The following is a 15303-nucleotide window of genomic DNA, read 5'->3' as shown; positions in this document are numbered from 1 at the left end:
ACAAAACTGGTGTTGGAGAGCATGTAGTTTGGAATCTCCATTTACACTTACCTGGGGCTTTTGTGTTTTATTTTATTTTAGAATCTATACGCCATTCACAGAAGACACCGAGACTGTGGGGCAGAGAGCCCTGCACTCAATTCTAAATGCTGCTATCATGATCAGCGTCATTGTCATCATGACTATTCTCCTGGTGGTTCTATATAAATACAGGTGCTATAAGGTGAGCATGAGACACAGAGCTTTGCTTTCCACCATCTTCTTTTCATGGTTGGGTTTTGTTGTCACCTTACTTGGTCTAGTAAAGAAAAAGGTATAATATTCTAGAACTAAGTTAATTTTTAGTTTCCCCCCTTATTTGTGGAACATTTAAAAAATACAAAAAGGCATAAATGAAAAACAAATGTTTTCATATAATATCACACTCTAAATGGTTTTAACGTTTTAATTTGCTGTATACTTCGGACATTCCAGAAGGATATATCCTGAACCTTTGTGAATTCCCTCATTGACAGATAGCACTGTAGCATATAATTGTCCCCATAAAGTAACGTATAACTACAAAAATTCAGACTCTCAACTTGAGTACAGAACAGCAAAGCCACCTTCAGCTGCTGTTGTTAAGCTCATTGGTGACTGGCCGAATTCCCGGTTCTAAATTCATAGATGTCCATTCCCTCTCTCTCTCCTGCAGGAACACAAATTCTTTACTTGGGAAACAAAGGCAGGGGAGGTTGTGCAGGAAAGACACAGGCCCAGCCCTCCCAGCCTCTGGTCCCCTACCTCACTCTCTACCTAAGTGACTTGCTTGTGAATTTCAGCTAACTGGCACGTGTTTCAGATTCATGCCTCAGAAAACGGACAAATTATTACAGGTCATGAACCTTTAGGCTCATTCTCAAATAAAAGAAATATTAACTTTTCAAATATTGAATTCTGCTCTCTTTTTAGTATTTACTTCTGTATATTCTTTTTTTTTTTTTTTTTGCTGTACGCGGGCCTCTCACTGCTGTGGCCTCTCCCGTTGCGGAGCACAGGCTCCGGACACACAGGCTCCGCGGCCATGGCTCGCGGGCCCAGCCGCTCCGCGGCACGCGGGATCTTCCGGGATCGGGGCACGAACCCGTGTCCCCTGCATCGGCAGGCGGACTCTCAACCACTGCGCCACCAGGGAAGCCCTGTATATTCTTTAACATGGTTAAAATCAAATGCATAATCAGTATGTGTCCTTTTTTAACTTTTACTTTGGCATGAGCATTTTTCCATATTACAAATTCTTAACAAATATGTCTAATGGTTACATAATATTTGACTCAATGAGTGTATTGTAATTCACTTCCCCTAATTTGGACATTTAAGTTGTTTCCAGATTTTCGCTCTTCTAAAAAACAATGAATGTCTTTATGCATAGAACTTTTCCATTTTTCAAATTATTTCCTTAGGGTAAAATCCTAGGCACAGAATTTCTGGAGCAAATTATCTGCATATTTTTAACTGTCTTGCTATGCAGAATTTTGTTTTCAAGATGATAGTATCAATTTGTACTTAACACTGGTAGTGAAAGAGGCTGTCTTACCCCACCTTCACCAGCGTTTAATTTTTTAAAAAAAAATCTGTGCTAACCCTCATAGGCAAAGCAAAAATGTCTTAATTTGCATTTAGTTGATTATTAATAAGATAAAATACCTTTTCAATGTTCACAAACTCTAAAATTATACAGAGTTTAACCTTGTTTGTTGAGTGGGTGGAAGTATTAACCTAAGTGATGACCATTTGCAGTCTGACATCAGAATCTAGAGATTGAAGACAAAAGATGTGTGTGATGGCGACAGGTAGTCATCAACACTCAGAGAGCCAAAGAGCAAATGATGTAAACCCATGTTGAGAAGCATACTCCTCCCCCTGCTTAAATATGCTCATGTCTCAATTACTTTATCTTTTTTTTTCCCACTATATATATATATGTTTACATATAAGTGTTTACCTGCCAGTTCCATTGCTCTGCTTTATTGGACTTTCTTTGTGACTTGTATCTGGATTATATGCTACTTTTATTCCTCACACGTTATTGGGAGTCACCTGGGGTTCTGCATTCTTCTTTGGTGTTAGGAGGCCTCTTTCCGCTTTGCTAGCAGGAACTTAGAGGGCTTCTCCTGGAGCTCATAGTCTTGCTAATGTCCACTTGGGTTGTGTTGAGTTCAGGTGGAGGAGGGTAGTACTGGAGGGAAAAAGTGGTAAACTCATCGCTGGCTTCCTGGTACTTCTGACTCCCCAACCTACTGGCAGCTGCACACATTCGATCCAGGTTTTGTAGTTGTATCCTGCAGGTAGAACTAGAACTTATCCTGATGTATTTTTGGTCAGTTTTGTGCATATTTTAGTTAATGCTTCATATTAGACAATCTAAAAGGTTTATACTTGGCTGGATTTCCACATTCACCCATTCATTTTTGTGTTGTTTTCTTTTGCTTTTTAGTATTCAAGTCTTAGCAAACACAGCCAATTCTATAGAAACAAGTTGTTAATTTTGACTCCTAGTATAAAAATAAAAGGAGCTTTTGAGTCAGAAATTCAGAAGCTTGCCAGGACCTGTTTGGAAATAAGCCCTGAGGATTTGTGTGTCAGTGGTTGATTGTGCAATGTCTCTGAGAAGCCCAAGAAGCTAAAAGACCAAACAAACCTTAAAAAGGAAGAAATGGAAAAGGCAGTTAATTATTATGTATCATTTGTTATAGATGGAACTGTATAGCTTACTAAAGTCACATGATTTCTGGCCTAGATAGTTCAGTGTTTAGAGGAGATCCTTGCTGTTCTGTACTGAAGCAGGGGCTCTTTTCTTTCAGAGCCTTTAGCACAGGAAAGCTGAACTAGGGATTGTAGCAAGATGAGAAAGGCCTGTTTTACCACCTGATGTTCTAGAAAAAGGGAAGGTGTTATTTAGTAATCATCAGAAGAGGCTTTGAATTTAGGTAATAATTCAGAAAGTCATAACATCAGCGATTAACCTAAATAAGACCATTTACAACCATTATTACAGGCAGAGGGCTAATATTTTTACCATATGAAGAGCAGTTACAAATAATCAAAATTATGAACATCCTAATAAGAAATTTAAAAAATCCAAGCAGAGAAATTATGAAGGAAATATAGATGGCCAGGAGAGGGAGAGGAAGAGAGAGGGAGAGAGAGGTGTATGTGTATTTCCTCACTAGCAAAAAATATATATATTAAAATAACAAATTAACATATTTAACTTATTGACTTGGTGAAGGTTAATCAGGCCTTTTTTTGTGGAGTCACTAAGCCAGTATGTATCAATAGTCAGTAATTAGAAAATGTTTGTACACTTTGGTTCTATATTTTGCTTTCATGATTTATCCCGAAGAGTTAAAAATGCTGGAAAATATTTGCCTACTAGATACTACTCCTAGCATAAAATATAATTGGAAAAAGAAGGAAACCCCCACAAATTCCATGCATAAGGGAAAAGTTAAATTGTGGGTTCATGCATGTAAGTAGACTATTATTTAGTCATTTAAAAATCATATTTTAAAAAAATATTTGGTGGGATAAGAATTTGTCTTTAATAAAAAATTAATTTAAAAAGCAGAATGTAAAATTTTCTATTACCTGATTCTCATTTTTTTAGAAGGTCTTTACATACGCAGACAGAAAACATGTCTGAAAGGAAATGTTAATGTCAACTTTGGTTCTCATTGGTCAGTGGGAATTGTTTTTTCTTTCAGTGTTTCTATATTTTCTATATGTTATAAGCATATGTTACTTTGCATTCAGAAAAATGCTGTTTTTCTTAAATAAAAAACATTCCCATGTTCCCTTGCCCCTTCACCCATAAAACAAGGTAAAAAGCATTTCTTAAGAAAGTGGAGGATTTCTGGTACATAATATTTACTCTAACCCTTAATTTGGAGCTCAATATGGAATACCAGTGTACATCTCCCACTCTTTAAAGTTTTTCTGTTTTGTAATATTTTATATACTTTTTAGTCTTACAACTTGGATTATTTCTAAAGCTAAGACTTGTGATGGGCTGGGATGCAGGTGAGAAGATTCATTTCTGCTTATTATTATTTTTTTTGCAGATGAACTAGAGTAAGGGCTCCCTTTAGAATATTTTGCTAAAGTTGAAGTACTTAGAGGGAAATGTACAGGTGTCTTCAGTTTACTTTGATATGTATTAAAATGGGCTAATGGGTGGAGAGATGGATAGATGTGTTGCAAAGCAAGTACAGCAAAATGTGAATGGTAGAATTTTGGTGGTATCTGGGCAGTGGTTCGCTGTGTGTTTGAAAATTTTTAGAATAAAATGTTAGGGGAGGGGCTACCCTGGTGGCGCAGTGGTTAAGAATCCGCCTGCCAATGCAGGGGACACGGGTTCGAGCCCTGGTCCGGGAAGATCCCACATGCCGTGGAGCAACTAAGCCCGTGCGCCACAACTACTGAGCCTGTGCTCTAGAGCCCATGAGCCACAACTAATGAAGCCCGTGTGCCACAACTACTGAAGCCCGCGCGCCTAGAACCTGTGCTCTGCAACAAGAGAAGCCACCACAATGAGAAGCCTGCGCCCCGCAACAAAGAGTAGTCCCCGCTCACTGCAACTAGAGAAAGCCCGCGTGCAGCAGCGAAGACCCAATGCAACCAAAAATTAAATAAATGAATTTAAAAAAAATGTTAGGGGAGGTTTTTATGGAGGAACACCAGACATTAAATCTGTTGTATTCAGATAGTCAATTTAGAATACCTAAATGTCAAAGGAATACCAACTTTAGTGATATAAAGCCACTCTTTTCACCTTTTCCCAAATTGTAACATTTTATAAAATTGTTTTAAAGAAAGAGAGAATTTTTAAGAAATCTTTTCTTCAAAAGAATTGACAATCACAGATCACCTTGAGTGATCAAAATGGAACCACAAGACAAAATTAACATAGATTCTAATGTTAACATTAGTAACAACTAGATTTTGATAGCTTAGAGTGAGATAATTGGAACAGCTGGATCTGGGAGGTGTGTGTGGGAGATTTTTTAAAAAAAGAAGACAAAATAATATTTTTGATTTGGAGCTTTTCTTTTCTCCTTTTTCTTTAGGGTTTGATTTGGTCTTTTCTGATTAAGAGATATGTTTGGGAAAGTTGTTGATTAAGTAACTCCTGTCATTAAACAGTAAAGTTCATTGAAAGCATAAAGCATATTATGGGTGTATCTACCTCAAAATAATTTCACTTTTGGTTAAAAATTACCTGACAATTTATCATGCTTCTCCATTCTATTTTTTAAAACCCCAGACTCCTTGGGTTGTATAGTATTTTCCCCAGTGTACTTATTACATAAAACTACCATAAAATTTTTTTATCTTGTGTAATAGATTATAAAAATCAAGGTCTGGGGACTTCCCTGGTGGTCTAATGGTTAAAACTCCAGGCTTCCACTGCAGGGGGCACAGGTTCGACCCCTCGTTGGGGAACTCAGATCCCACATGCCACATGGTGTGGCCAAAGAAATTAATTAAAAATCAGGTTCTGATTCTATCTCTCATATTAATAAGCTGTACATGGGTAATAATGACTAATATTTATATAGTTCTATATGAATTCTGCATAATATTAATGGACTGACATATAAGTATTAACTTATTAATGAACCAAGTAAAATAAACATAGCATAGCAATACTTATTGAAACCTCAGATTCAATAATACTTACAGAAACCTCAGAATATTCTTTTGTCAAATGGTTATGTAATTTAAACAACCTATTTTCTCTGTACAGTTAAAGTATGTGTACATAGTTCACTTAACTGAATATCTGATTTTCAATTTTATTGAATTTGATTTATCAATTATTTTATTTTATCAAGTTATTATCAATTACTTATCAATTAATTTATTGTTTATTTAAGAAATACATCAAAATTTCTCCATTGAAAATATTGCTGCTTTAAAGTTTAAATGTTAACTGTTGACTCTGTTGATAATTTTTTTAATCAAAGTATAGTTAATTTACAGTATTATATTAGTTTCAGGTATACAGCATAGTGATTTGTTATTTTTACAGATTATACTCCATTAAAAGTTATTACAAGATAATGGCTATAATTCCATGTGCTATAAAATATATTCTTGTTGCTTATCTATTTTATACATAGTGGTTTGTACCTCCTAATCCCATACCCCTAATTTGTTTTTGTTTTTGTTTTTGTTTTTGTTTTTTAATTGGAGTATAGTTGCTTTACAATGTTGTGTTGGTTTCAGGAGTACAGCAAAGTGAATCAGTTATATGTCTATATATATCCACTCTTTTTTTTTTTTTTCAGATTCTTTCCCTTATAGGCCATTACAGAGTATTGAGTAGAGTCCCCTGTGCTATACAGCAGGTTCTTATTAGTTATCTATCTTATATATAGTAGTGTGTATATGTCCATTCCAATCTCCCAGTTTATCCCTCCCCACCCTTATCCCCTGGTAACCATAAGTTTGTTTTCTACATCTATGAGTCTACTTCTCTTTTGTAAATAAGCTCATTTGTACTCTTATTTTTAGATTCCACATATAAGCAATATCATATGATATTTGTCTTTCTTTGTCTGACTTCATTCCGTATGACAATCTCTAGGTCCATCCATATTGCTGCAAGTGGCATTATTTTGTTCTTTTTACAGCTGAGTAATATTCCATTGTATGTATGTACCGCATCTTCTTTATCCATTCGTCTGTCGATGGACATTTAGGTTGCTTCCATGTACTGGCTATTGTAAATAGTGCTGCAATGAACATTGGCATACCTCTAAATTGTACCCCTCACTTCCCATTCCCCTTTGGTAACCACTAATCTGTTTTCTATATCTGTGCATCTGTTTCTGTTTTACATGTACATTTATTTGTATTACTTTTTAGATTCCACATATAAGTGGTATCATACAGTATTTGTCTTTCTCTGTCTGACTTATTTCACTAAGCCTAATACTCTCTAGGTCCATCCACATTGCTGCAAATGGAAGAATTTTATTCTTTTTTAAGGCTGAATAATATTCCTCTGTGTGTGTGTGTGTGTGTGTGTGTGTGTGTGTGTGTGTGTGTGTACACATCTTATTTATCCGTTCTTCTGTTGATGGACAGTTGGGTTGCTTCCATATCTTGCCTGTTGTAAATAGTGCTGCTGTGAACATAGGGGTGCATGTATCTTTTCAAATTAGTGTTTTTGTTTTTCCTGGATACATACCCAGGAGTGGAATTACTGGATCATATGCTAGTTTTATTTTTAGTTTTTTGAGGAACCTCCATACTGGTTTCCACAGTGGCTGCACAAATTTACATTCCCACCAACAGGGTGGGTACAGAAGTTCCCTTTTCTCCACATTCTCGCCAATACTTGTTATTTGTGGTCATTTTGAGGATAGCTATTCTGACAAGTATGAGGTGATAACTCGTTTTGATTTGCATTTCTCTAATAATTAACAATATTGAGCATCTTTGCATGTGCCTGTTGGCCACGTGTATGTATTCTTTGGAAAAATGTCTCTTTAGTCTTTCTGCCCATTTTTTGATTGGGTTGTTTGTTTTTTGACATTGAGTTGTTTGGTTTGTTCATATATTTTGGATATTAACCCCTTGCCAGTCATATCATTTGCAAATATTTTCTCCCATTCCGTAGGTTGTCTTTGTCTTTGTTTTTTTTTTTTAAACAATAACCCTTAAAATTTTATTTATTTATTTACTTAGGCTGCGTTGGGTCTTCATTGCTGCTTGCGGGCTTTCTCTAGTTGCGGCGAGCGGGGGCTATTCTTCATTGCTGTGCACTGACATCTTATTGTGGTGGCTCCTCTTGTTGTAGACCATGAGTTCGATGTGCGCGGGCTTTGGTAGTTGTGGCACGCGGGCTCAGTAGTTGTGACTCATGGGCCCTAGAGCGCAGGCTCAGTAGTTGTGGTGCAGGGGCTTAGTTGCTCCGCGGCATGTGGGATCTTCCTGGACCAGGGCTCAAACCTGTGTCCCCTGCATTGGTAGGCAGATTCTTAACCACTGCGCCACCAGGGAAGTCCCATAGGTTGTCTTCGATAGTTTGGTTTTTTTAATGTATTCTTTTCTTTTTAAGATTTTATCTATTTCTAAAGGAACGAAGGTCTACATGTATTTTGGTGAAATTTCTATTTATATTATGAGTAGTTCAGTACCAAAGAGTTCTGTTATAGGTACTCACTGATCCCAAAGCTGCTTGTGTTTTGCCATTTGAAAATCATAGCACATACAGAAGTAATATACAATTTTTGAAGTAAGAAATTTGGATTTTTTTAGGGTTATGGGATCTGTTAATTATACTGAAACTCTTTTCTAGGTCATCCATGCCTGGCTTATTATTTCATCCCTATTGTTGCTGTTCTTTTTCTCCTTCATTTACTTGGGGTAAGTAGTGAAATATTTGGTCTGTTTTTCAGAAATTAACTTTATTTGGGCTCTATAACTGTCACTTAAAGAAATGTACTTTGTTGATGAATTATTCTTAAATTATAATTGTTTCCATGTATAGGCCATACTTGGTATATATAGAACTAGTTAATATTATCGATAGGGATATTCTTTTGTTGATCCTTGTTTATAATAAGTAGAACTGAAAGAACTCAAGACTACAGTTAATTCTATCTTTTTAGTAAAGAATTTACTGTATTCTTTACTTCTAGTAGTAATCTTTGAATCAGAATGTGAAAACATTTCAAGCATGTGTATAAACATGAATTGATTTTTAAACTTTTATATTGTTTCATCAGTTAGTCTTTCGCCTTTCAAATGAAATCTTACCTGAGAACTTCACATATAAAATAGAAAAAAGTGGGCCTCCCTGGTGGCGCAAGTGGTTGAGAGTCCGCCTGCCGATGCGGGGGATACGGGTTCGTGCCCCGGTCTGGGAGGATCCCATATGCCGCGGAGCGGCTGGGCCCGTGAGCCATGGCCGCTGAGCCTGCGCGTCCGGAGCCTGTGCTCCGCAACGGGGGAGGCCACAACAGTGAGAGGCCCGCATACCGCAAAAAAAAAAAAAAAAAAAAAAAGAAAAAAGTGGAGCTGCTCTGTTGAAGAGAATAGAGAGGCTCAGAGGTTTGCCCGCCTTGCCTTTCTCTCAGCCCCAGTGTCAGAATACAGGTCATAAACCATTGCACTAGCTCTTAAATTAGGAAGAAGCAATAAAACTAAAAAATAAATTGAAGAGTTAATTCTTTGGTAGAAGCAGGGGGAATAACCATAGACAAAAGAAATAAATGTAAGAATCTCTATGAAATGGATGATTTTCTAGGAAAAAACTAATTACCAAAACTGACCACTGAAGCGATAGAAAATCTAAGTAGAGCAAAGAAGAAATACAAAAGGTTGTTGAAGAGTTTCTCATCCCCCCTCCACCAGTAACAATACCAGGCCCAAATGGTTTCATAGGGGAATTCTATTAAACCTTTAAGGAGCGGATAACTCTAATGCTATTTTAACTGTTCCAGGACATAGAAAAAGAAGAAAAGCTTCCAGATTCTTTTTAAGAAGGTAGGGTAACACTGGTACCAAAACCCTATGAATTATCAAGAAAAAGGAAACTGTGGATCAGTCCTATTTATTGATGCCAAAAGAATAACTAAATATTCACTAACAGGATTCAGCAACAACCCTTTGAGGGTATAATACATATGATCAAATGGAGTTTGTTTGCAGAATGGGAGACTGGTTTATTATTAGGAAGTATCAATACAAGTCACCATGTTACGAAGTCATCATCTTGTACATGCTAACAAGAATTTGACAAAATTCAACTCTTGTCCTTGGTCAAATTCCATAATAAAACAGATGATTAGTTCTCTAACATGATAAAATATATGAATCTTATTCTAACGATTGGTATCATCCTCTCAGGAAAACTTCAGAAGCACACCTGTTACTGTTAGGACAAGATGAGGATTTCCTTTATCACTATTGTTGTCAGTCATTGCTCTGGAGGGACTAGTGAATGCAATTAAATAAGACAAAGAAATAAGAGCTACACAACTTGGAAGAGAAGGTTAAATTATCAGTAATTAGAGATAAAATGATTGTTTACTTGGTTTCAGAATTAACCAAAAAAACAATTAGAATCACTAAGTAAATTTGGTAAGGCAGCTGCATACAAAATTAATTAACATAAATCAATAGCCATCATGTAAACAACTAGTTAGAAAACATAATGAAAAGAAAAAACTCCCATTTATGAGAGCAGCAAGAAAGAGAAAATATCTAGGATTAAACAGTAATTGTTTAAGCTCTATTATTAAGAAATTTTAGGGAGTTCCCTGGTGGTTTAAAGGTTAAGATTTGGTGCTTTCACTGCTGTCGCCCAGATTCAATCCCTGGTCAGGGAACTGAGATCCTGCAAGCCATGCAGCGTGGCCAAAATTTTAAAAATAAATAAATAAATAAAATAGAGAAATTTTAAAATGCCTCTTCAGGGCTTAAAAAGAAGACTTAAACAAATGGAAAATTATACCAGGTTACATAGAAAGAATATCAGCATAAAGATGTCAGTTCTCTCAAGTTTATTTTAAATTTTAATATAAGCCCAATAAAAATATAAATAAGATTTATTTTTAATCTGGACAAGATAATTTTAAAATTTATTTGAAAAAATAAATAAGTGAAGGTACCCCAAAGAATCGTAAAAAAGAAGAAAACTGAGGGATACTACTCCTACCTGATAGAAAATTATAAAACTAGAGACTTCCCTGGTGGCACAGTGGTTAAGAATCTGCCTGCCAATGCAGAGGACATGCGTTCGAGCCCTGGTCCGGGAGGATCCCACATGCCGTGGAGCAACTAAGCCCATGTGCCTAGAGCCCATGCTCTGCAACAAGAGAAGCCACCGCAATGAGAAGCCCGCGCACTGCAACGAAGCGTAGCCCCGCTCGCCACAACTAGAGAAAGCCCGTGCACAGCAACGAAGAGCCAACACAACCAAAAATAAATAAATAAATAACTTAAAACAAAAAACAAAACAAAAAAAAATTATAAAACTATAATAATTAAAATAGTGACACCTGCACTATAAACAGATAATCAGTAGAAAAGATTAGAAGGACTTTAAAAAATGCTCAAATATATAAAGGAATTTAATTTATGATAAAGGTAGTATAGAATCAGTAGGCTGTAAATGGATTATTTAGTAATTGGTGTTGAGATAATTGGGTAGTCATCCAGAGGAAAATTTTGAACTTCTTCTTTATATCTATACCAGGATAAATTCCAATGGATTAAAAATTTAAATATGGGGGCTTCCCTGGTGGCACAGTGGTTAAGAATCCGCCTGCCAATGCAGGGGACGTGGGTTTGAGCCCTGGTCCAGGAAGATCCCACATGCCGCAGAGCAACTTAAGCGTGTGCGCCACAACTACTGAGCCTGTGCTCCAGAGCCCGCGAGCCACAACTACTGAAGCCCAGGTGCCACAACTACTGAAGCCTGCGCGCCTAGAGCCTGTGCTCCACAACAAGAGAGGCCACTGCAATGAGAAGCCTGCGCACCACAACGAAGAGTAGCCCCTGCTCGCCGCAACCAGAGAAAGCCCACACACAGCAACGAAGACCCAAAGCAGCCAAAAATAAATAAAATAAAATAAATTAATTTTAAAAAGAACGCTTTAAAAAAAGAAAATAAATAAAAAATAAAATCACTTCTAAAAAAAAATTTTTAATATGAAAGTAAAACCATAAAAGGACTAGAGAAAACCATGGAGGATGGGGAATTTAAGTATATATATATATTTATTTAAATATGTAACTTTAGGGCCTCCCTGGTGGCGCAAGTGGTTGAGAGTCCGCCTGCCGATGCAGGGGATACGGGTTCGTGCCCCGGTCTGGGGGGATCCCATGTGCCGCGGAGCGGCTGGGCCCGTGAGCCATGGCCGCTGAGCCTGCGCGTCCGGAGCCTGCGCGTCCGGAGCCTGTGCTCCGCAACGGGGGAGGCCACAACAGTGAGAGGCCCGCATACCGCAAAAAAAAAAAAAAAAAAAGTAACTTTAAAGGTCCTTCCTTAAATCTAATGTTTTATATATAAATATATACACACATATATATATACACACACATACACACATTCACACAAAACCCCAAAATCAAGCCAACCAACCACACCATGAAAAAAACCAGAAGATGAATGACCAACTGCTAAATGTGTTTTCAACTCATTTTATAGACAAAGGCTAATTTACTTTATATATAAACCTCTACGTGGCAATAAGATCAACAACAACCTAACAGAAAAAAAATGGGTGAAGGTTATGAAAAAATAATCAACAGAAAGAGAAAGACAAGTTACTTTTAAATATATGAAAATATGCACACCCTCCTTATAAAATTAATGCTAATTAAAGCTGTACATTAGGTTAACAAGATCAAATAGTTCAATAAGTGTTCTAATTTGGCAAGGTTGTAGGAAAATAAACATGCACACATTGATGCAAAACTTTGATTAAGAGCAGTTTGGCATATCCATTAAAGTTTTGTATGAATATGTCCTGAACCTAGTAATCTGTGGGGATAATCATTGCAGCATTGTTTCTGATAGCAAAAGAATGGAATCAATCTAAGTATCCATCAATAGAAAACTGGTTAAATAAATTATGGTACATCCATACAATAAAGCCATTGAAAAGAATGAGGTACTCTAGTATACTAATGTGGAAAGTTCTCCAGGAATATTGTTAAGAGAAAAAACCCTGGTTTAGAACAATGTGTATGCTATCATTTGTGTCCAGTAAAGAAGTATATTTATGATATGTATGGACACTCTGGAAGGATGCATATGAAGTTAATAATAGTGCTTTCCTTTGGAGAGGGAGACAAGGTTTGGGGGGAAACTTTTCACAGAATATGTTGGGAATTTTGCATTTTAGGCATATATTACCTAGCCAAAGATAACAATAGTTTGGAGTTTGGGGGTTTTTGTTTGTTTGTTTGTTTGTTTTTTTGCGGTATGTGGGCCTCTCACTGTCGTGGCCTCTCCCGTTGCGGAGCACAGGCTCCGGACGCGCAGGCTCAACGGCCATGGCTCACGGGCCCAGCCGCTCCACGGCATGTGGGATCTTCCCAGACCAGGGCACGAACCCGTGTCCCCTGCATCGGCAGGCGGACTCTCAACCACTGCGCCACCAGGGAAGCCCGGGTTTTTTGTTTTGAGTGCTGGGATATCTGAAATGCTTAATACGAATACCTACATTATCCAGAAATTTCAACATTTATTTTGAAATTTCAAAATGGAAAGATCACCTTTCTGGATAGTCTCCAGAAACCAAAGTTTGTGCTTAAATAAACGAGTGCTTTCTTTCTCCTCAGTTACCCATCTTCTATATTTGTATCTCTTTATTTTAAGATGGAATTCCCCCTGCCAAAATTAAAATACTATTTTCTTCATTATAAAAATTCATTCATTCATTCATTGTGAAAAAAAAAAAAGAAAGAAAGAAAAGAAGAAAAGTTTTAAAAATTCCAGACTCCCATCATCTAAAGATAAGTCCTGCATCTTTTCAGGAACTACTACATCGATCTCTTGCTCTCTCTTCTCACACACTATTTCATGTAAATGAGATCATATATTTTTTTCAGGCAACAGTATATCATGCCTGTATCCCATGTTTGTGTGTATGTGTATAAAACATATATATATATTTAATGGCTGCACTAAATTTTATGAAAATAACACCTTATGTCCTAAGCTCTAAAATTTATTTTGCATGTTTAATTTTTTCCGATTTCAGGTACTTCAAACAAGCATTTCCCAAAGTATAGAATAGCATTTTAGGTGTTATATGGCCTTTTTTTTAGTTTTTGTACTTATTTTTATAGCTGTGGCCTGTGATACTGGTTTCCCATTTATATGACTGATACAGAGTTTTCTGTTAAAATAAGCTCAACTTGAGGAAAAAAGTGCATTAATTTAAAGAAAGATATGGTAAAAGTGTGAAGCTGGGATATGAATAATGAATATCTATGTTAGAACCATAGTTCTAAAAAATGTTTTGATGAAACTTATTGTATGCAAATCTTTTTAGATATCTGTTTAATTTTTTTCAGGGAAGTGTTTAAAACTTATAATGTTGCCATGGACTACATTACAGTTGCACTCCTGATCTGGAATTTTGGTGTGGTGGGAATGATTGCCATTCACTGGAAAGGTCCACTGAGACTCCAGCAGGCATATCTCATTATGATCAGTGCTCTCATGGCCCTGGTATTTATCAAGTACCTCCCAGAATGGACCGCGTGGCTCATCTTGGCTGTGATTTCAGTATATGGTAAAACCCAAGACTGACATTTTGCTCATCACAGAAATACCTCCTGGTGTGTTTTCCTTCCTCTTCTAGTTATCTTGACTTGGGGAAAATGACAACAGTAATGTCCCATAGCTTTTCAGTAAATAATCAGTTAACTCTACTATCTTTTTCATATAAAGATTTCAAATTTTTTGAGGTTAAGTTCTTTAAAAATGTTTTATTAATCCCCCCCAGTTTAATTCAGTGATGAGTTAGTGGAAGGATCCATAGACTGCTGGTCCTAAACTTAGATTCAAATCCCATCACTACCACTGATAGCCTTCATGACTTTATGAAGGTGATTCGGGCCCTTTGAGCTTCAGTTTCCTCATTTGGAAAATGGGAATAATACTTCTCAGAATATTTGTCGGAAAGCACTAGCGGAGTGCTTGACACACATAAAATGCTCAACTAATTTTTAATATAAAAATTAAGTTAACTACTTTTTGTAAGGCAACTTGGGTAGAATTACTCTTTTAAAGATAAAACTTATTTGGGCAGTGTGAGCTTCAAATTTATTAGCAACCCATGTGACATGGGTCCTGAAAAGTCAGAATATACCTTAGCCATGAATAACCAAGATGTGAACTCTGTAACTCTCACTTTGCATAAAAGCCAAAAAGAGATCCGTTTTCAGAGGTCAGTTTGTGGTCTCTGTATAACTGCAGTGTTCTTTCATCCCTATTCAAATGCTTATTAAAATGTCAAGTGACCTGTAGTAGAAAACCTCATCATTCCCCCTTGATTGATGAATAAAACGTCTGTGGAAATAGAATTCGATTGGCTCTGTTCTCATATTTGAGCAGTCAGTCACAGAACTGTAGAAGTCATATACTCTTTGTGACAGACTTTTCATAGTGACCTTAGGTTGTATAGTATTTGATGGTTTGCAAAGTACTCATCTTTTCATTGCACAGCTGCGATCAAGAATGCCAGTTCTGCGCTCCATCCAGTCAGCAGCTGGTTAATACTTTGCAGT

At 36.7% G+C, this 15303-nt stretch overlaps 1 protein-coding gene across 3 annotated transcripts in view; it reads left to right on the top strand.

Moving 5' to 3' along the window:
- The window catches only part of PSEN1 (presenilin 1), an 87412-nt gene that overhangs the window by 41898 nt on the left and 30211 nt on the right, over nt 1-15303 (top strand). For all 3 annotated transcript variants that reach the window (XM_060095893.1, XM_060095894.1, XM_060095892.1), the window contains 3 exons: nt 82-223; nt 8351-8418; nt 14086-14306. In XM_060095893.1, the coding sequence (XP_059951876.1) occupies nt 82-223; nt 8351-8418; nt 14086-14306 (431 nt within the window). The remainder of the gene's footprint in view (nt 1-81; nt 224-8350; nt 8419-14085; nt 14307-15303) is intronic.

This window comes from Mesoplodon densirostris, chromosome 4 (assembly GCF_025265405.1).
Source record: "Mesoplodon densirostris isolate mMesDen1 chromosome 4, mMesDen1 primary haplotype, whole genome shotgun sequence".
Taxonomy (NCBI): domain Eukaryota; kingdom Metazoa; phylum Chordata; class Mammalia; order Artiodactyla; family Ziphiidae; genus Mesoplodon; species Mesoplodon densirostris.
This window is presented reverse-complemented; position numbering and strand designations above follow the sequence as displayed.